This window comes from Nipponia nippon, unplaced genomic scaffold, assembly GCF_047370975.1.
Source record: "Nipponia nippon isolate SJK-2023a ecotype South Korea unplaced genomic scaffold, ASM4737097v1 scaffold_3, whole genome shotgun sequence".
In the NCBI taxonomy this organism is placed as follows: domain Eukaryota; kingdom Metazoa; phylum Chordata; class Aves; order Pelecaniformes; family Threskiornithidae; genus Nipponia; species Nipponia nippon.
This window is the reverse complement of record NW_028262347.1, coordinates 112,737,965-112,759,539: the sequence shown is the minus strand read 5'-3', so window position 1 is coordinate 112,759,539 and position 21,575 is coordinate 112,737,965. Positions and strand designations below refer to the sequence as shown.

The window sequence follows — 21,575 nt, the reverse complement described above, 5'->3', positions numbered from 1 at the left end:
TGTCCTAACTGTGACCAAAATACAGCAGTTGTGGCCCTCAGAGACGCTTTTGGCTCTCTGTGTCTATTGTGGTGAACAGGGTGGTTTCCCAGAACATTGCAATCCACTCTCAGGGGATGTCTCCTGAGGCGGTCCCAACTTTTAAGCAGACATCTTTTTGCTCATCTCTCTTAACAGCAGCTGTCTGGGGAGAGCTGTGCCACTGAAGGATTTACATTGGTAAGAAGGCCAGATACAATGTCAATACTCCTTAAAAATACAGAAAATTTTCAACTAACTCTTCCCCTTAATTCATTTATAGAAATATTATTTCTACATTTCTTTCTCATAACAAAGTGATTATGTTGAACTGCTTATTACTCTGTAGACCCCAGAAAGAGAATCAGAAAACAACCACAATAAAAAAAACACAGGTGGGAAGAACAATGTGCTGTCTGTATTCTCCTTCTGAGCACGCTCAGGGGCATGTGCTATGATGCAAGTAAATCCCCAGGGCATCCTAGAGCAGGAGTAGCTGCCACGAATCTGTTCTGCAGCTATTCCCACCCCATTGCTAGCAAGCAGTATATTAAGACTCCCAGACTCAAAGTACAGCTGAGATGGAGAGAAAAGTAAAGTAATGCCAAAGAGCATGTTCCTTCCTTATTACTGTTGACTTTGGATCACTGAAGGCTGGGAAACTACCAGTTTAAGGTGTTCATAACGCATTTCTTAATCTGCTATCTATTCCTAAGAGAGGTGATAGAGAGGCAGGGCCATTCCTGGCACTCAAAGAGTGTCTGGCAACAGGCTGAATTCCATCAGATCATGAAAAACATCCATCAGCCACTGAAAGGTACCCAGTAACTTCTTGGGATTTGACCAGGGCATTCCTCATACTGTCCCAGTGTGGGGAGGAGTGTTCATGTTCATAAGGAGACAAAAGACTCTACCCATTTTACTAACTCTCTGTCTCCCTCTCTTATCCCTTTCCCCCTCAAAATTCAATTCAACATTATATAGTCCCATTGCATTGTTTCAGATCTTAACGCAAAAGGCCTGCAAGCACAATGTTTCCATCAGAGCACTGGGACTGTCCTCGTGGAAGTCTTGCAGAAACCAGGCTCCACAGGCTGAAAATGTCTTTCTGCTTTGAAGTCTAAATGTGGTATTGCATAGTCCGGAGACTTTGCTTTTAAGGAAGAAAAGAAACAAATGAGCAATACCTAGTGTTTGCTGACTACAAACAGGAATAAATATTATGACTTCTGCCCCCAGAATGCTTTCTGGCAATACCAAACACCACCTCAGGTGGTTCACTCACCTCCTGCTATTTGCATTACCTGTCTAGGCTCTTAATGACTATATCACAAGCATTATAAAAATAATGTATAACCACTCAGTCTGCACTCCAGAGCTATCCTCTTTTTTCCCCCTTTGAACCCATCCAACTTAAACTTTGTTTTTCCTGGCCTACAGGATGCTGTCAGTAATTGACCACTACTGTCCAACTCACAGCTCACATAGTTTGATCATCACCTTTTTAATGGGCTTTCCTTGCCCATACCCATCTTAAGGACTATGCCAGGATCTTAACCAAACATTGTACCTAAAAGGCAAAATATGGGAGCCTCCTGCCATAGTTTCTAAGGAAGATAGAGTCTTATGCAACATACTCACTTGCACGTATGCTGCGTATCATGTGGAACACATTGACAGCCCCTTCTCTTTTTGTAACACATCTGCTGCATAAACGGGACAGCTAATAAAGATCAGGTAATTACCAATAGTAATCACAGATTTTCAGTGTTGTTCCATCCATCCGCAGGTCCCAGAGCTTCCAGCACACAGTGGAAAAGGTTAGAACAGCTGCTGAAATCTGGCTGCAGCCTTCTACTGGCATGTTTAAGGGTGCTCAAGAGAGCTGTGCACTTCTCATACGTTTTAGTCCAGTGAGCACTGGGCACCTGACAGTCATAGTCATTTAGACGCCTTTCAAATTCTCAACGTGATTTCCCATTGTTAGGAGCCAGATTTTTAAGCCTGTCGGTTACAATAATTCCCCTATCTCAAAAACTGCTCAATATCCATTATCACATTTAACACTCTCAATGTATGAGGGCCATTGATTTTGTTATCTAAATAGGATCAAAGTTCTTTCAAAAATCTGGCACAATTGTGGCTATTGAGCTCATGTGAACATCTGCCTATGGAGGTCCGTCCCATAACACGTGGGCTCCTGCAGTGCGAGTGAGTCATGATGTTACTGAGACTGGATACTAGAGCAATTTAACCCTGTGGAGAGTCACATCTTTGCTTAATCTTCCCTACTACAGATCTTTGGCTTTATAGTGACCACTAGTATGTGAACACCCTTCATAAATAACCATGTGCAAGACTGGCAGGACTGGGACCTCAATTTTGGTCCTTACTATTATTTTGCTGGAAAATCTCCTACATCAATCTTTTTTTTCTGCTCATGGATGTAGCTTGTGTAGAACTTTCCCACTTTATTTTTTCCTCTCTTCATCCTCCCATTTCAGAAAAAGGTAGAGAGATACTTTTAACTATTAGAGAACGCAGACTGGAGGAATTACACAGCTATTCATTTCACATATTACAAGAGCAAAAGCCCATATTGAAGATGCAGTGGGGAACCTGGAACAGTACACTAAATGTGTATTCTCTTGACCTTGCAATCTAGTGGCAACACACAGTGTACTGAGATCTCCTGGGTACTTTCCTCTGTCTTCTCCCAGGAAGAAAGAGGAAGTTGCTTTCTTTGGACGTTGCCCAGGCAGATGTCAGGCTAACACCTCTCCGTTCACACCGATACTAGAAACCTTGGTATTCCACCAGTGGCACATCCACTAAAAGGTAGGTTTTACCAAGACAAGCTTTGCAAGAGCTAAATCCTTCCATGTTTTATTTCAGTAGCTGGTTTTCACTAATGCAAATGTTCCATCAGGTGTAGAGAGAGCTGCAAATACCAAACGCAGTTTCAGCAAGACAGTTTCAATACTAAAACGACAGCCCTACCCACAGCATGTTCTCTGCTCCAAAGAGCAGCCATATACATTTCTGCATATCATCGCATTTTCTTGCCTCCAGCCAAGGCTGCAGGAGAGCTATTCTGTCCCCCAGGGCCACTCAGGTCTTGCCCAACAGGGACTTTTGAATCCATCATGCTAAAACAAAGGAACAAAGCACCTGTTGCTGCTTGGGCACATGGTAGTTAAAGATCAACAATAATGTCAGGGAAGGATGTAAGCATATCCATCACTTCTGAATGCTATAAAATACATGTATTTACACAGCCATTTGTTATGTTCCCATGGCGATGGGAACAATACTGCATTGACCAGAAACCAGAGCTTCCTTCCCCTTGGGTCGATGTTTTTTGGCCAACCATGCTCTCAGAGCCCAGCGTCTATGCTGCAACCCATCTCTGCCTCTCAGGTGACCAACATCAGTTGATAATCCATGGGGTTTTTTGCATTCAACTATCTCCTGGGGGATTTTAAAACTGTTCCGAACAGAACAGTATTACATTTCGTTCTTTACAAGCCCATGAAAACATAAGGGATTTTGCATTATGCTACAGAAATGTCCGGAAATAGGTCAAAAAGCAGCCTGGCAGATTTTGCATGCAAAAGCATAAGGCCTGTATTTGCAGATGGGTGTCACACAACCACTGTTCAGGGAAGTAAAAGTTAGATCCAAACCATATGGAGAACAACAGTTCAGACTTTCATGTGGATCCGAAGTGTACGTTATGGCTTCACTGGAGCATTGCTGTTTGCTGTGTCCAGAAGGGCAGCAGGGCACCAGCACATCTGTTACACTCCTGCAGTCATATGCACACTCCAGTTAAGCAAGAGAAATATGAAAGCTCCAGACACTATAGAAGTTTTTGATCCAGCAACTCTCACAGCCCAAGCCCAGTGTGATGTCTGAAGGCAAAGAGCACATAGCGAACTTACAAGGTATCTTTCCTGGCCTGATAGGTGAAGTTCAGCAGCTGCTCAGCACTTCAGCCAGCAAAATCCAGAGGGCACGGACACCATGCAATGAACATCTAGCTGAACTGAAGTGAAAGAGCCTCTAATGGGGCTCCATCTCTCACCCTGAGAAATACTAGACCAAGAAAGCACCCAGACAGCTACTTAGATCAGTAAGAAAGAGGTCAAAGAAGAAGCCTGGATTGAATAACTGAACCGCATGAAAAATGATTTGGAGCTTTCATCTTGTTTAACAAAAACAAACCTAAAAGCCCTCTAAAAGATCACAAGTATTAATTAGCCCGACCAAAAAAGCTTCTGTTCATAACAGCACCTTTTCCAGCTCCATCTCAAAAAGGCCATTTGGCTCAGAGTGTCTGGGAAACCACAGCAAAAGTGGTTCTGTGAGCAAAAGGAAAACCGCTGCCCAACCCAGCACCTCCAAGCTCTGTGCTTCTCCAGGAGGGACGTGTATAAATAGGGTGGCAGATGCATACAGGAAACAAATACTTTCACTTTTCTTGGCCAGCACTGCTCTGAATTTCTGTGGGACACTGCTGGATGAAAAGGCATCTGACAAAGAAGGAAAAGAAAGAGTTTAGTCTGCCATGTCACTCTCACAGTACCAGAATAACTAACTCATGCCAGTGTTAGTTCAAAGAATAGGCAGATTTTATCTGCCCTGACAGACAAGTTGCAATTCAAAGAGGCTGGTATATGATCCCATATCCTCTATATTCGCTGTAGGCAGTCAAAGGCGTTATAAGATAAGGGAGACCTATACATCACTGACTATGAACATCTCACTGCAGCCAGAGATAGTTTAGTGATGATAATCATTTCTGCTCTTGTGGAGGAGAGCGTACAGACGACAAGACGTTTACAAGCACTGTGGCTTTTGCTTAGAGGAGGTCCGCTTGCTTTACCCAGCCTTTCCCCAGATGCTGGCTGATACCTCCGTACACAGGCTAATGCTCACTGACTTACCCGTGGCAAGTCTCGGTTAATTATGTGTCACGTGTGATGAGATCTTTAGCTGGATGGTACAAAGGTGCTACAAGCAGGTGTTAACTCTGACATTGCTGACACTGACCACAAGGGACAAACATTTGACTGCATCAATTCTCCGTGTGCAGTTTTCCAAGGCACAAGTTGTTAAGCAACCTGTCCTCTCTAACACAACAGCTTCCCTTTGTGCTCATGCTCCTTTAAAACAAGGAATATAAAACAGGAGGTGAATGGAGAGCCCTGTGCAGTGCTAGAATCAAGCCCAGAAGTTACAGACACTGTAATGTTCTTGTGCAGCTCTTACAGCTTACCATCAATAATGTGTACTTCACTTGCAACGAAAGATAAAACCATGCGTGATAGGAGGGCTTATGAAGAGGCATCAATAATACAAGTGGATTCCTTTCCAAGAGGCACTGAATATTAACTCTCTTCCTCCCCCCCAGTCTCTAACGCCATAAAATACCACATACCCTGCAGCGCATAGGAACTACAGGCAGCTAAGTGCCACACAACACAGGCCTGTTAGATCCCAATCAGCTTAATGAGTCCATTTTCCATACAAGTGGGAAATGTTTCCAAAATAAAAAAAAAACATGGATGATAAAACTCCGGGTCACTTCTAACTGAATGCTTGTAAAGGAAGCAATTCATTATATGCATTTCTGTGCAACAGTGTTATGCATTTATCAGGCTTCTCTTGTGCTGCATTTAACTCAGCAATTTCCATGTCACTGGAATGAACCAAGGCAGAAAAGGATCAAGTTCCCAAAGGGGTAACCTACTGGCCACATCTGAGATCAGAGATGAGGGTGTGTGATTTACTACTGCAAAGAACTAGCCAGCTTCTCTCAAACAGGAGAAGTTTATAAATTTAGAGCTGGAGAACCAAAATCCTGGATTCTCCCTGCCTGCGTGAGAGCCTTTTCTACAAACCGTACCTGCTGTCTGCACCATGGGCAGCGTATATAACAACTGCACACACCAACGCTCATTTAAATGTTTTGCATGCTCGCTGCAGGTAATTGTATGTGCAAAGTAAGTATATAACTGCACCCAGAGTGGAGAACTTCTGGAAGAGACAGGTGCTCTGTCACGGGATGCTGGAGTCCTGGGACAGTCAGGGAGCAACTGGCCAGCTCTTCCTTCCTCCCCTCCCCAGTTTTGAGCCCATTGACCAATTTCAAGAAAGTCTGAAAGAATGATGGAAACCTCAGCAACAACTGTTTTCTAAATATCTTGCAATGGGCAGCTAAGTAGGAGCCCCAACTCAATGCTCGCAGTAACGGAAGCAGGAGAGCTTAGCCCACACACACTCTGCATTTATCCAGCATGGATGTGAATACACACTTACCCACACCAAAAGCTGGCTCTTGGGTTGTTTTTTTCAGGCCTAATGCTGGCTCTTGGCCAGCGTTAGGAGACATTCAGAGAGCTGCAATATTGTGCAGCTGTTCTGGTGGGCTGGAGTTATTGAAGTGCATGGACAGAAAGGACACAGATAAGTTGGCAACTCAGCTTCATTAGTATGGCTGTTGATGGAACACGTTATTTCATTGCTCAAAAGAAAACTTCAATATTACTGGAACGGATGAAATTCACAAGGGAAACCACACCAAGAAAACCAAAGGAGACGAAGGAAGATGTTTTACATGCTGGTGATTCACTCTGAGACAAAAGAAAAGGAAAGAATATCCCCAACCATTTGGATCCCCAAATACTAAATATATAAACTTATTTCTGTGATAGCTCCTCCAGACATGAGTCATGCATTTTAAAACCTTATGGGGTCGATCAACTTAACTTCATAAATGAATTAGACCTCCAAAACCAGACCAAAACCAGACCAATGTATCCAGACTGGCTCATTTCAATCTTTCAGAGCTGTCGATAAAACTGTGTGTGAGCTGAAATGCTTACCAGCAAAAGCTGAAACTAATAAATCAAATTTAATAGGCTGGTTTTGTCGACTGTACAGGAATGATGCCTGAAAAAAACCAACCCAAGCCTGAACTAATGGAATTCCTAAAGGATACGCAAAGACTTTCATTTCTACATGCCTAATGTTCCAGATTTCTGTTCAGTTGTCCTATGCGCATAACCCACAGAATTTCTGAATTAAGACCAGCACTTTACACATAAAATATTTAGAAAGGCTTCCAATCCTGACAAAAAGATCTATTGCCTCCCTCAATAGCTGGTTCCTGGAGTTAATTACCCTCACTTATGTTTAATTTAAATTTGTGTCCCTTCATTTTGCAGCAGCTTGGTATTTTTTTATGCTATTATCTGCTACATTAAAGTGCCCTGCACTTTCATTTATCTTCCCTCCATGTGGTCAGGTTGCCTTTTAACCTTTTCTTTGCAACAAATTGACATCCTTCTACCTGCCCCTACAGATGACTGTGCCTCTATAGGCTACAGAGGTGCTTGGGTTTCATTTGTTTTCCTTTTGCTGGGGTGACATAAATAAAATAGTGTTTCCAACCTTGTCTTTATTTTCTGCTTTTTTGTTTCTCCTACAGCAAATATATTGCCAGTACATGATGCCAGATTGACAAGATGGAAACAGAAGTCAGAATTCTTTACTATCAAACCAACCCCACACTGCCCTCCTGTCTTATAGAGTTCTGTAAGACCATCAGCCTGGGTAGAGATGGTCTCCCCTGATATTTAGATTAGGAAATAAGGGTTGTATCCCCAACACTGTGGAGTAACTGTGGTCAGCAAATGTCAGCTGCTGTGGTAAAGCCACAAGCCAGGAGAGACCTGAGGTTGGTCCCGCTCTGGGTCAGGACCAAATAACTAATCGCAAGGCATGAAATGTATTATCCAGCAATCAATACCCTGAGCCATCTTGTTCTCCGAGTCAAAATAAACCCTTTCTAGGTGCAAGAGCAGCATCCTCCAAATGAAACAGAAAAGCTGGAGAGGAAGCAAACCCAGCAACTTTCATTTAATTTTATAGTCGGCTGTAGCGCTGATGTTCCCTTAACACTGCATAACATTGCTTTGATTAATCTAATAAAGGTATGCCCCCAGAAACAGAATGACATCTGCTATTTAAGATAGGCTTGGTACAGTTATGCCTCTTGCAGTATTTGTGTCTCATTGCTTTCAAGGATATGGAACTTCACTTTTTCCATTAAAACGAGAAAAAGATGACTATAAATATGTCTTCTCCTGTGATATAAAGCTCAAACTACAAAAGATAGATCACACAAAATTACTCTTGTTTGCATTCTGAAGATGGAGCTTGTCATTAGAAAGATGAACACTTTATATTCTTCTTACATTTTCTAATATTATAATGACAGATATTATGGCAAGCACCATAATCTGTTCCACTGCAGTGCAAACAGCGCCCATCACCTCCCTAATAACATTGCAAAAGCTAGAAAGGAGAGTTCATTACTTTCTTTGCCTTCTGTCGGAATATTGCTGAGCCATATAATTACTGCAGTTGCAGAGATGTGCAGTGTTGGGGTAGTGTCAGTGCTCTTCTCTGGGCAGCTGCACTGTACTGATACTGTATTGATACTGGGACTGGGACTGTATTGCTCCCCGCATTGTTATACTGGAAACATAGTTCTGAAAAGCTCTATTTGTATTTTAATACCTGTTAAAGATTATAGGCAAGCTCCAATTTCATAGCTTTTAACTGGGAGATAGCAGCTTGCTGCCCAAGCTGATAGAGATAAAGCTGTACACTCAGCAGGGTCCTACCCCTTCCTTGAGAGAAGCAAGGTCAGCAAGTCCGGTTCTTTTCACTCACATCTCACTTAAGAACAATAGCCCATTTTCAGCTTCTCCTCCAGTGATGGAGGCCAGAAAAGTCTGTTATGTGGTCACAAATACAGGTAGTGAGGAGTTTTCCAACTCAGCAGATTTCATATCATGGAGCCAAACACAGATTTATCTAAAACATGCCCTGGGAGTATATGGGTTTGGCTGAACTTGTGAGCAGGAAGGGAGGACATACACAGGGACTAGGAAATTAATTGCTTAGCCGGAGGTTTGCCCAGGATGCAGAAGACCTGTGTTCAAGCCCACGTTCTGTTGAATTCTGTATGAGGACATAATTCTGTCCTTCCAGTGAGACACATCCTCTCTGCCCTGTTTCAGGACCTACTGCAAACAGACTATTCGCTTTGTGCAAAAACTCCCAGAATTAGTGATCTCATATGAAAGGAAGCACTGATGATGACTTAGTTTTACCAGCAGCTCAATGACCCAAGGATGTCTTTCTTCTAACGTATACAGGAGCATTTAATCTCTTACTTTACTAGGATCTGTTTGACTTCACCTACCATTATCACAATGACGGGTTGGTGGAGAGCAGAGCCAGCCATGGATTACGCACAGTATGCACAACAAATGTAATCAGGCTGAATTATCACGGATTGAGTCTTGGGCTCCTGGAAATAAATTGTAGTATTACATTTGTCATCTGCGAGCCTTTAACAGCCACAAAACACTCACAGCATAGGTCTATGGTCAACTTTAAGCAAATTGTATGGGGCACTTCAGACTGTGATTAAGGTGAACTGGCTCCTGCAGAGAGATATGTGTGTTTGCCACAATTTATCTTCAAAGACTGTCTATAAATCCTAAAAAAGAGGAGGCATTTGTTGGCTTTTGGTTTGTTTTTTTTTTTTTTCCCCTGTTGGGTAGGAGCAGCATTTTAATAGACTCATAGAATCATAGAATCATTTAAGTTGGAAAAGACCTTTCAGGTCATCGAGTCCAACTGTTAATGTAACACTGCCAAGTCCACCACTAAACCATGCCCCTAAGCACCACATCTACACATCTTTTAAATACCTGCAGGGATGGGGACTCAACCATTTCCCTGGGCAGCCTGTTCCGGTGCCTGACCACCCTTTCAGTGAAGAAGTTTCTTCTAATATCCAAACATCTAAACCTCCCCTGGCATGACTTGAGGCCATCTCCTCTTGTCCTATCACTTGTTACTTGGGAGAAGAGACCGACCCCCACCTCACTACAACCTCCTTTCAGGCAGTTGTAAAGAGCAATAAGGTCTCCCCTCAGCCTCCTCTTCTCCAGGCTAAACAACCCCAGCTCCCTCAGCCGCTCCTCATAAGACTTGTGCTCTAGACCCTTCAACAACTTCGTTGCCCTTCTCTAGACACGCTCCAGCACCTCGATGTCCTTCTTGTAGTGAGGAGCCCAACACTGAACACACCACTCGAGGTGCGGCCTCACCAGTGCCGAGTACAGGGGCACTATCACCTCCCTGGTCCTGCTGGCCACGCTATTTCTGACACAAGCCAGGATGCTGTTGGCCTTCTTGGCCACCTGGGCACACTGCTGGCTCATATTCAGCCGGCTGTTGACCAGCACCCCCAGGTCCTTTTCCACCAGGCAGCTCTCCAGCCACTCTTCTCCACACCTGTAGCGTTGCATGGGGTTGTTGTGACCCAAGCACAGGACCCAGCACTGAGCCTTGTTGAACCTCATACAGCTGGCCTCAGCCCATCGATACAGCCTGTCCAGATCCCTCTGTAGGGCCTTCCTACCCTCCAGCAGATCGACACTCCTGCCCAGCTTGGTGTCGTCTGCAAACTTACTGAGGGTGCACTCGATCCCCTCGTCCGGATCATTGATAAAGATATTGAACAGGACCAGCCCTAATACTGACCCTGGGGAACACTGCTTGTGATTGTCTGCCAACTGGATTTAACTCCATTCACCACAACCCTGTGGACCCAGCCATCCAGCCAGTTTTTTACCTGGTGAGGATTTCAAGCAAAAAGGAATATAAGTGTACTTAAAGTTATACGAATATAACAGTATAAATATGAAAGGATCATTTTTAAATCATCTCCAGTTAGAGAAGTATCAGGAATTACATCATGTTCTCAGAATTCATCATTTACTTTCTGACACTGACACCAGCAGAACCACGATACGGCACAAATTCATGGCCAAACACATCCTACACTTGCAGCCAATATACACACACACAAAAAGAAATCATTTTGATCCTGAGCAGGGCTTCCTCTCTGCTTGCTAGCCTGCCTCTCATGTACAAGCCTGGGGAAAGCAAAGGGACCGCTCTTTTGGGGAATCGGTCATGCCAGATAGCTAACACACAGAAAAGGGAATCAGATCTCATTTTTCCTGCCAGCTATGCCCTATATTAGCCCAGCCCAAAGCACCTCTCCTCTCCCCTTCTTGCTTCTCCTAGGTCAGTGGTGACTCATCTGTACTTTAATGGAGGTCTCTGAGGCTTATGTCATTACCTAAAAAGAGCTTTGAGACCATCAAGTGAAGGATGCAAGAGAAGTGCGAAGAGGTAATTCTTGTAACTCATATCCACGTGCTACATATGTACCTATGTGTATTTTTTTTTCCCTTTTATAAAACCAGAATTTGTACCTGATCCTAGAGCAGGGAGGGAGCCATTCATTCCCTCCACCCTTTCCCCGTGATGCACCCCACCTTGCTGTTTTGTGTGTGAGGTTTGAAAAAGGGGGTCTGACATACCCAACAGTCGAATTTGCGTGACCGCGCCATGTAAAACGAAGAACATCCAGAGGGGCTGGGAACAGTCCACGCAGACCTGCATGCCAGTGCCAGCACCGTTGTGACTCAAGTGCAGCTCACCATCCGAATTCACCATAAATCCCAGGATGTCTCCGCTCTGGAGGGGCACGACAACTCGGCAGATGACCCAGAATTCCTTTCGGTCGACCAGGGACTCGGGGTTATAGGGGAGGTCACTGGGGCGCAAGGTGCTGGGGTCGCAAGATGTCACCCCGTAGGACAGTGTCCCTGTGCGCACGGCGTTGGACTTGTTGATTTTGACAAAAATGGTTTCGTTGATCCGAAGAGGTCTGCTGGTGAAAACCAAAGTCCTCTCCTCCCGGGCATGCTCCAGACGGGCCACAGTTTGGTCATCGAGGATTTTGACGTGGGGTCCCCGGAGGTGGTGGAAGCGGAGGTCGCTCTCCAGCTGGGAGGGGAGGAGGTGGGAGTGCTGGGAGTTGAGGGAGTTCTGCGGGATGGGACACGTGGTGGCTGTCATGTGGAAGGTCTCCTCCTGCAGGTTGAGGTCGCACAGGCTGACCGAGAGGCGCGTGTCCTCTGTCTCCCGCCGCAGCGAGGGCCGGCGGATGGCGGTGAAGGAGCGAGGCCGCAGGCAGTCGGGAGGAATGATTTCACTGTCTGCGGAGAGAGAGAAAACAAAAAAGGGGTCACTGCAGAGAAAATGAAAATGTCCAGGAGTTTGCAAATTGCTGTTGGTTTGATTTATAAGTTTAAAAGGGAAAATAAGAGACCTGCTGCCATTAATAAATTTTCCCCTTTAAAATATGGAAGCAGAGTATCATAAAATGCATTTGCAATCGATTGTTGTGCTCTCCCCACCAGCATCACCGTTTTCAGCTTCTGAGCAGGCAGACTCAAAATCGATGGAGAGAATTGACCAGGGGAGGATCTCCTTGGAGAGGGGAAGCAGAGGGTAAATATCTGAAATACACCCTGAACATACCAATCAATATTTATACAGGCTCCAAGTTTTCAAGCCCTCTTTATTGTCTACGGTAATTCTCACAGATCTAGGAAATAAATCTCCAACTACACATTTTTTTTATTTTAAAACAAATGCTATGTTCAGTTCTAATTTATTTATCATCATATGAAATTTAAGTAATATTCCTGAATATAATTAATCATTAGTGTTCTGGTGCTCACTGCAAACCAGTACAGATATGGATTTCACAGTGCAGAACTTAGGAATATGCAGTTTTCTATGAATAACATACAATCATTTATTATCTGCAAGCCAAATAATTAAAAATCAAATCCACGGATATGTAACAAAGAAAGATGATGCTTACACATTCAAATCCACCAATGGAAACAGAATTGCACCTTATCTTCTTTGTTAGTCTCACCTGCTGTTTCAAGAGCTAATCATCAATTTATTTGATTCTTTTTCTAAGGAACATAATCACCTGCCTTTAATGCCTAAATTACTTTTATTTAACATATCCTTAGCTATGCTGTTGCCATAGAAATTTTATAGAGCAATGTACTGAGAAAAAAACATTATTTAAACAGATTGTAAAAGTAAGCTGAGACAATGCAAAGATTTATACTTCTGCTTGACTTTCTGAACTCTGAGAAGCCCATAGCATCAAGAGACTGTTTGCTGTGAGAAAATTGAGCATGTGGGTAGTTCTCTGTTATGCCTGAAGACTGTTGTGGCTTCAAACCTGGGCCCAAATGATGTGAGGTGGGACCACCCTATATAACACAATCCCCCACAGGTGGCACAAAACAACACTGCCAGGCCCCAGCCTGGGACCTGCTGCAAACATGGCACAAGGTGGAACAACAAGAAGAGGCAGAGGAGCAGAGACTCATTCCTAACCCACCTGCTAGGCCCTTGCAGTGGGTACCTCTTCAGCCATGTATCCTTGGGATTTTCTTTTACAACAACAAAAGAGTAGAACTCAGGTTATCTGAGGATTTTCCCAATTGGATGCACCCTCTCCCAGTATACCAGAGTAGTGGCTCTGTACTGGTGTACCAAGGAAAAATGCCAGCTACTGAATAACCAACACCTCCTGCAATATCTGAGGCCTGACTAACAGCCTTTCCTGCCCTCCTCTTCTGGGAGCCCTAACGAGAGCACACCCACACACAGCCTGGCTTCAGTAGAGCTCTTTGCTTTGCTTAAACTGGATTATTCCAGGCTCCTCTTTAAATAAACTGCTATTACAAGGGAAGCACAGGCTCAAAATAAAAATGGGCTTTGTTTCTCATATTTGATTTTCCCCATACTGATATTTCAGTTTCTCTTCCCAGAAGTTAATTAAAGAAAAGGAGGAATAAATAAAATAAGAAATTACCCCAGATAATTTAGAAGTGGGTTGCATTAATGCTTTGTAATATATGGGCTAGTATTTGCATTGCAAGTGCTCCTGCTGCATAGAATTAGACTTATTTTACCCTCTCTTGGCTGGAAACCCACACAGGAGAACAAATTAATACTGGCAGCTGACGACGATCCTTTGGTGTAGGTGAATGGGTAGAGACCTTTCTGAATAGGAACAGAAGGTCCTCTCTATTTTATTCCCCCTAACTATGCATGTGCAGCCTGGCTGACAACTGTGATGTATGGGTAGCTTGCAGCCAGGGTTTTGAAACAGCTTGTTTTCCACCAGGATGCTTGCATTTCCCTTTGGCTGCTGGACAAAATATCTTTTTCCATCTGAAAAGAGGTTAAGAGAGATGGAGGAGTTCTGCAGAGAAGACACATGGCAGTGACAGCAAACCAGGGTTACACATCCAACTGTTTTACTTAAATCCTCAGTAGCTCAGATGCCTAGCCACATAAGGGATCAGATGTTTCAAGCATATAGGATCGACTGTGAGACGTAGTTCATTAATGTTTGCAAATACCCATGGAAGAAAGGATTGCGGTTTGCTGGTATCTGAAGGGGGTTTGTGAAAATTTAGAGAGATAAGCCTCTAAGAGATGCTGGCCTGCTCCAGGGCTCTATGTTTTTATAAATCACAAAATACCCAGCCAAAGAAGAAAAAAAAATCCCATTGAATATAAAGTAAAATGAAAGTGGGATTAATCTTTTTGGGTGGTAGGTAAATTGGAAGAGATGTTGAACGCGATTTACTCAGAATAACTGATAACAGCCGAGGGCTATGCAAGAGCAATTCTGGTGAAATGTGAAACAAATGAGTGACTTTGAGCAGTTTCTTTCACCAGAAGATGCCCAAGAAGGAGTTGCTTTCTTCCACTAAAGCTTCGGTTGTCACTTTTTAAACACAGACCAAGCTGTTCATGCTGGAGTGGCCCATAATGCAGCCTTAATCCTGCAGAACATTTACAACTGACCTTTAATGCCTACAAAGGAGGGATTCTCCACGTAGGAGTGTTCAGGCACATTTATATTTGCAAAGACAAACCTGGAGCACACATCAAAAAGACAGAACGACTTTAGGTGATGAGACTAGGTCAAACACAAAATGGGTCCAATGGCCCATTACAGAGGACATCACTCAGCTTCAGCCTGAAGAATTTAGAAATCATCCCTTCTTATTAAATATTCAAGGTTATAAAATTTCCTGTATAAGGCAGCTGGCAGTGTTTCTTTGGGAAAAGTCAACTGGTGAGAGACCTCCTTGGGTGAGAATAGATGGACTTGTGAGTGAAGACCACAGGTCTCACTGAGTCACCAGAGCAAGCTTTAACCCAGCTGGTTGGGGTACCACCAGCAAGCTGGCTGGGACCACGGCAGCTCGATGCAGGCTGGCTGCAGGTAGCTTTCCAGAGAGGTTTTGCTGAGCTCTGCATCAGTGCAGTTATGATGCCAATGCCGGATTTAGAGACTTAAAGTTTCTGGTAGCAATATAGACATAGTCAAAGCGGAAAGGATTTCTACTAAATACAAATTTTCTGCTCCTCAGCTGGAGAATCTGAGACACTGAATTTGTGTAAAGGATGCCTAACTTCACAAATCCCTTTGTATCTTTTTCTGGCTTTGTTTAAGAAAAAAAGAAAGCAGGAGTAGCAAAATAGAACTGAAGGGCACTTGAGCAGTTCAGCCGTCCTCTGTTTTCTCCTCCTCTTTAGTGGGGTTTATCTGCAAAATTTAGATTCTCCACAGCGGATGCCTTACACAGAAAGTTAACTTGAAGTATCTTCCTCAAGCCAGAGGCTTCAAAGATCTCTGTTTTCCTGCTCAGAGGGCATGGAAGAGCCTCCTGCTTCATGCAGGCTCAATGAAACTGAAGTAACACTTTAAAACAGCACTGACAAGGAGCTGGTGAGCAGCCTGGTACAGCTGTAATCGCTGCATCCAGGTCACAAGTATTTCACTACCACCTTTTTTTTGAATGACTGCCAAAGGTTGTTTTCTTAAAATCACCTATTTCCTTAAAAATGTATAATATATATAATACATATTTATTATTGATATCACATTTAATATAGCTACATGTACATCCAAACACAAACGCATTTCTAATCACCAGCATGCAAAGATCATCTCAGCCCCACACAAACCCGAAGGGGATGTGTTGCTGTCAGACTGTCAAATCATTATTCCTTTCCTCTTTTTCTTTCTCAGTACTGTCTGTTACTGCCTGAAGGCTTGACTTTCCAAGGTCATGAGCAGCCAGTATTCACACACCTGTACAGGATCTAAGAAAGCAGAGCAAACTCAGCACACACATGCTGGAAACTTGCAGAGTCCAGTATTTAACTGCAAGCTCTAGGAACACAGATCTCCTACTCTTGATGAGTTTTCTGAAATTGGTGCAATCCTATAGCCTCACGTGAATTGTATTTCTTCTGTATGAGGGCTGCAACCTCTCTCCAGAATGAGCTATGGAAGACCTAGTATAAATAAACCAATCTTGAGACTTATTACTACAAAAAATAACTTAAAATTTGGGGAATCAGACTGATAACCTAAGTACCTATCCCATTTCTACTGATCTTCCCTCCCAGGAGAAAGAAATGCTGAGAAAACAAGGAACAACCTAGTTATTCCTTGCACCTGCAGAACATTTCTGTCCTCAGCTACTAAGCAAAGAGTAAAAAGTTGGTAAAGTCAGAAACTTGCTGGTGTGGTCCTTCCCTTCCCGTGTACAGCCCAATGTTCTTTCCTTCCTTCTGTTCTTTGCTTTACTTCTTCACCAGTGCATTTTTCTTCTCTTAATCCCTTACTTCACTGGGTAATAGTATTTTTAGTGAGTACTGGTGCTCATTGTATAATTTCCATGACCAAGGAACCTCAGAGGTGCTAAGCTACCAAAAGACATCTTGAAGTCAGTGGCCCCTACAAGAATATTCTATGTAAATATACAACTGCAAAAGGATGTATACTGTATTAGTCCCACCACGCTGGAGGGGCTCCATTCCTGCTCAGGAATGCAGATGAAGGCTCCTCTTCCCACCATCAGCAGTACCTGTGGCAAGGGGTTACTCAGGAAGGACAGCTGCCCATCCAACACCTGGAATCTTGCACTATCTCCTCCGTGGTCTACAGCAGACTCATGCAGCTAACAGCCCATCTGGCAAGACTTTGACGTTGCAGGGAGACGTGTTTGAAATATGAGGCAGATGTACCATGCCGTAAAATAACATTGCACTCAAAGGCAATTGGGAAAAGCAACCAGTCATAAGACAAGAAATAAACCTGTGCTTCTGGAAACCTTCTGTCACTCACAGCCTCATACTCCCCATCGTGGGAGTGCAGGTATTAATCCCAGCTCAGCTGCCTGCCTTGCGAGCTCTGCCCGTGTCGTGCTGTGGCAATCTTTGCTCCCTTGGTGACTCAGTCCTATTGAGCTGACGTATACTGCTGGGGAACTGCCGCGCTTCAGCGCAGAAGTAGCCAGAACAATTTCTATATGTTGTTTATAGCTCAATTTATTATGTACTTTAAGGTGACTGAGGACTGAGAATTTGGTAAAACGGAAACAACTTATATTCTCATTTACCTCTCCTAAAATAAGGATGAAGATCACTGTAACTGTGGGCAAGGAGCAATACCTGTTCCCAAACCCCTTTGGTTACCAGCTTGCCTGACGTGTGTAGGGCACCCAGTCCACAGCATCACCTCCACTGGAAAGAAGAGCAGCTGTGACTGGGTCTAGGAAGAGAAGGACTGCTGTGTGGCCCTGGGTTCAAAATTCACCGAAGTTAAAGGGCGACTGGAAGCTGATCTTCATGCAGTCTGCTGTACTCATGGTGTTAAAAATGTCCTCACCACTGTGGGATGCTCTGCTCTAGGCTCTCTTGGTCTCTGCCACATGTATCTTAACCATTTTATTGTACCAGGAGGAGCTAAGCAAACAGGAGAGTGAAAATTGCCCTTACTTAAAATAAACACAGGAGAAAAATTGAGAAGTGAAGAAAGCCGAGGGCACACTCACAGTCATTAAGAGGCAAAGCTCCAGTCACAGAGCACGTCCAATGTGCCATTGCCTGCTGGTGATGCGTCTGAGTAGACACTCGTAAAACTATTTGTTCTTCTGCAAACTGGTACTCTCCATGTGAGGTCTGGAGAGGAGGCTGGGCTCAGCCGTGCTCAGCGTAACGCTGCAGAGACCCCACGCTCCCGGGTGGATGCTTCTGCTCTGATGCTGCACACAGGCTTCCCCCTCCCCTCCCTGCTTGTTACTGTTAAATCCTGAATTTATACGATCCGAGACCACTCCATTGTGTTTATTTCTCATAAACCATCAGGCGCCAGAATGCAGCTTCTCAGATCATACAACGAAGCCACTTTCAGAGCATTATTGTAGCATGTGGGAGGCAAATGTTTAAAATCCCTCAAAGGAATGATTCAGACTAAAAACCTCCTTTGCCATATACTTAGGAATTCACTTCCACAAAGTACATTTTCCTTTATGAACAACTGAGAAATCAAACTGCCTGAGTTATTGCCTCAGATCAACCATTCCTTCTCCTTGAAAACACCCACATCAAATCAAGGACATCAGTTAAGTAAATACCTACTTATACAATACCTGCATATCGGCATGTCTCTATTTCATTGACAGTATAAATATTGCATTTCAGATAAAGCTGCTTCCTTCTGCTCTCACTGCTCAGGCTCTCTTTTTGCACATGCTTACAGGAATATATGCAAAACTACAGCCAACCGACAATTTCACTTGCACCACCTATACATGTAAGATGCCCAGGCTGCTCTTTAAGAGACAGTAAAGTCTGCTCTGGGGCAAACAGCATCTGGGGTCAGGACTCAGCTGCTGGGCTCTGCAGCGGAAGACACTCCTCACCATGTAAACAGAAAGGATATATAAATGGCGAGTGGGAGGCAGGAAGAATTAATGTTCTTATTTTATAGACTGGAAACCGTGGGATGGAGTAAGCTGTCCAAGGGACAGATGACTCCTCTGGCAGAGCTGTTAAGTGAAACCTCTTGGGGTTTAGCTCAGTGCACGACAAACCCTGTTTTCCACAGTGCACCCTCTCATTTCCTAACTCTCCATTCAATGCCTTATTCTCTACCTCCTGCTCCTTTGCTTCCATCTGCAGGTCGCTCCTCTGACCTCAAAACTCAACCTACTTGGGACTCCTCATCCATTATGGGATCCCAATAGTCAGTATGGAAACCACTGTTCAAGAATTCCTCCTTCACCAATGCACCGGCTTGGTATCACCACACGGTCAATGGAGGGCAAACATAGGTTTCATGTGCATTCACATGGTTACAGCGGGAGTTAATGGCTACATGCAATGTTTGGCTTCTTGCTCATTGCCATCTAAAAGCCAAGCTAACTGATATTTCATCAGAGCCATTTTCATTGCACGAATGGCAGGTATTTAAATCAGCTGAGTGCATTTGTTCGCCTGTGACCAACACAGCCCAAATTAGCTTTCTGACAAGATACTCAGGTGTTTTTCCAATATTGATGAAAGCATTTGAGAGAATTTCTGCTATAACCAGGGGGCAGAAGTCAAAGTCTAAGCCAAGGGTTACAAAAAGCCCAAAGCTGGAGTTTGTCTGTGGGAGAAATCATTCATGTTTACACTAAAAATTATCACCAGATTTTTAAAGCTGGGTTACAAAAGACGGCAGACCATCAACTCTGTGAAACCAACCGCAAGGCTACAAACATCTGCCACTTTAACAGAAATGAGTGGAAATCAACAGTGCTTAACGAGCATCTCACTGGACTTGTCTTTGCTTTGTGTTTGCATTTGCTTGGATAAAAAGCAGCATTTCTCTCCAGGCATTTTGTGAGAGATTGAGCACTAAAGCTATTTGGTTTGCATGATTCAGTTTTGGAGAGGTGATAAAAAATGGGAAGGAAGAGGAAAGCTTAGCCTTTCAGTTGTTATCAACTGCTAAGTGTTTGATAAATTTATTGTGCAAATCTCATGGTTTCATGTGGCCATTTAGCACTAAATCCTTCTTTGAGGGAATGGTGCCTTTCTACCATTAGGCACAGAGCAGCTTGTGTCCTGCCAGGTGAATCTCAGGAAATCCTTGGGATCTATTCAGAATACTTTTCTAAGGATATAAATATCCTCCTGTGGCTAACTGGGATTATCACAGATTTCTTGCCATGAATCGTCAATGCTTTACCAATAGTATGGACAAAATATCACTGCAAAACAAATCAGAAACAAACAAACAAACAAATAAAACCAGATTCTAAAAGAATGTGAGCTCATGTACTGCCAGCCTCCAAGCTGAAATATTCAGAAATAAAAAATACAAACCCCTGAGCTTTATGGAATTGCAGCTGTTTTTAAGCCAGAGTGAACAACGGCAGTTTCCAGGCCAGCATAGTAATTGAATTGGTCATCCACATATTCTTCAATAAAATCTAAGGAATGAAAGCATACAATTTCATACATGTATAAGACTATAGTTGAAGGTACAAAAGTTGAGTACTGACTGCTAAATTGTAGTTTTGGGACATGTGCTATATAATAAAGTTATGCTCTGAACCAGTCTGGTTCATAACAAACATTCATGCAATTCTGAGTAACATCTGTAAGCATGTCAAATGTATTTGAACATATGAAGTGGCAAAAAGAGCATAACTAGCCTTATAAAATTAAAATAAATTACTGTTTTCCTTAGCAAATCCGAATGTTTTGAAAGAGCCTGATAGTAGGTTTTGAAAAACAAACTTCCATATGCGTGTGATAGTTGCGGATTTGTTTTCTTTTCCACAAAAGCTGATGCTCAGAGAGAGTCTGCAGGGTGCTGGCAACATCTGTGTTACAAATAACACATTTTGGTTTTCATTCAGGAACACTTTTCATTTGGGGTAAACTCATCGTCCCCAGCCAGCGGTCCTGAAGACAGACAAAGGTCCTTCAGGTTGAAGATGTGCTTAGCTACTGCCACAGTCACCTCTGGATGGCGGCATCTCCATGTCTGATTCCCTCTATTATGTTCGTGGGTTTTCCATGTCATACTTCCTAACTCCCCACAAAGTCAGAGGAATATGGATTGAGCAGAAATCAAGTGGTTTGTTTTTTGTGGAGACCACTTAATCCCCATTATTCACTCCTTAATCTATCTCCCACTCACGCACATGAAGTCTCTGAATTTTATTCCCACCCCGATGCAATGATTTCCACCTCCATTGCCCCAGGCCTGCTAGACTCCATGTTCAGCTATCATTATCCCACTTGAAAACCACAGCAAAATGATCATCACTTTTAGGCCCATACCTACATTATTTTAATCTCAGTCCTGCCTCTCTCTGTAGAGTGCCCCACCTTTTCTTTCCATTTCCTCTTATTCTTTCAACAGCTGGAAAGTCTTATTACTTGTTTTAATTACCTGTGCAAGACCTAATTCTCCCTGGAGTCTGTCAATTGGCACTTTACCTGATGCTTCCTGATCTTTAAGATGTAAATTCCTCTGTAGAAAAGTTCTTTTTTTTTTTTTTTTTTCCATTTTCTTCATGGGAAATTAAAGCAATAATTCCTGATTGTCTAGTAACTTTATAGAGCCCTCTTCTCATACCCAGTGACTCCATTACTTACTCCTGGCACTGTCATCGCTTTTACCTTCCTTTCCTCCTAGAAATTTCAAC

The 21,575-nt window shown here is 43.4% G+C and overlaps 1 protein-coding gene across 5 annotated transcripts in view; it reads right to left on the bottom strand.

The window, feature by feature from the left end:
- NEURL1 (neuralized E3 ubiquitin protein ligase 1) overlaps window positions 1–21,575 on the bottom strand; it is a 168,856-nt gene that overhangs the window by 8,218 nt on the left and 139,063 nt on the right. For all 5 annotated transcript variants that reach the window (XM_087767613.1, XM_087767615.1, XM_087767614.1 and 2 more), the window contains exon 4: window positions 11,499–12,179. In XM_087767613.1, the coding sequence (XP_087623739.1) occupies window positions 11,499–12,179 (681 nt within the window). The remainder of the gene's footprint in view (window positions 1–11,498; window positions 12,180–21,575) is intronic.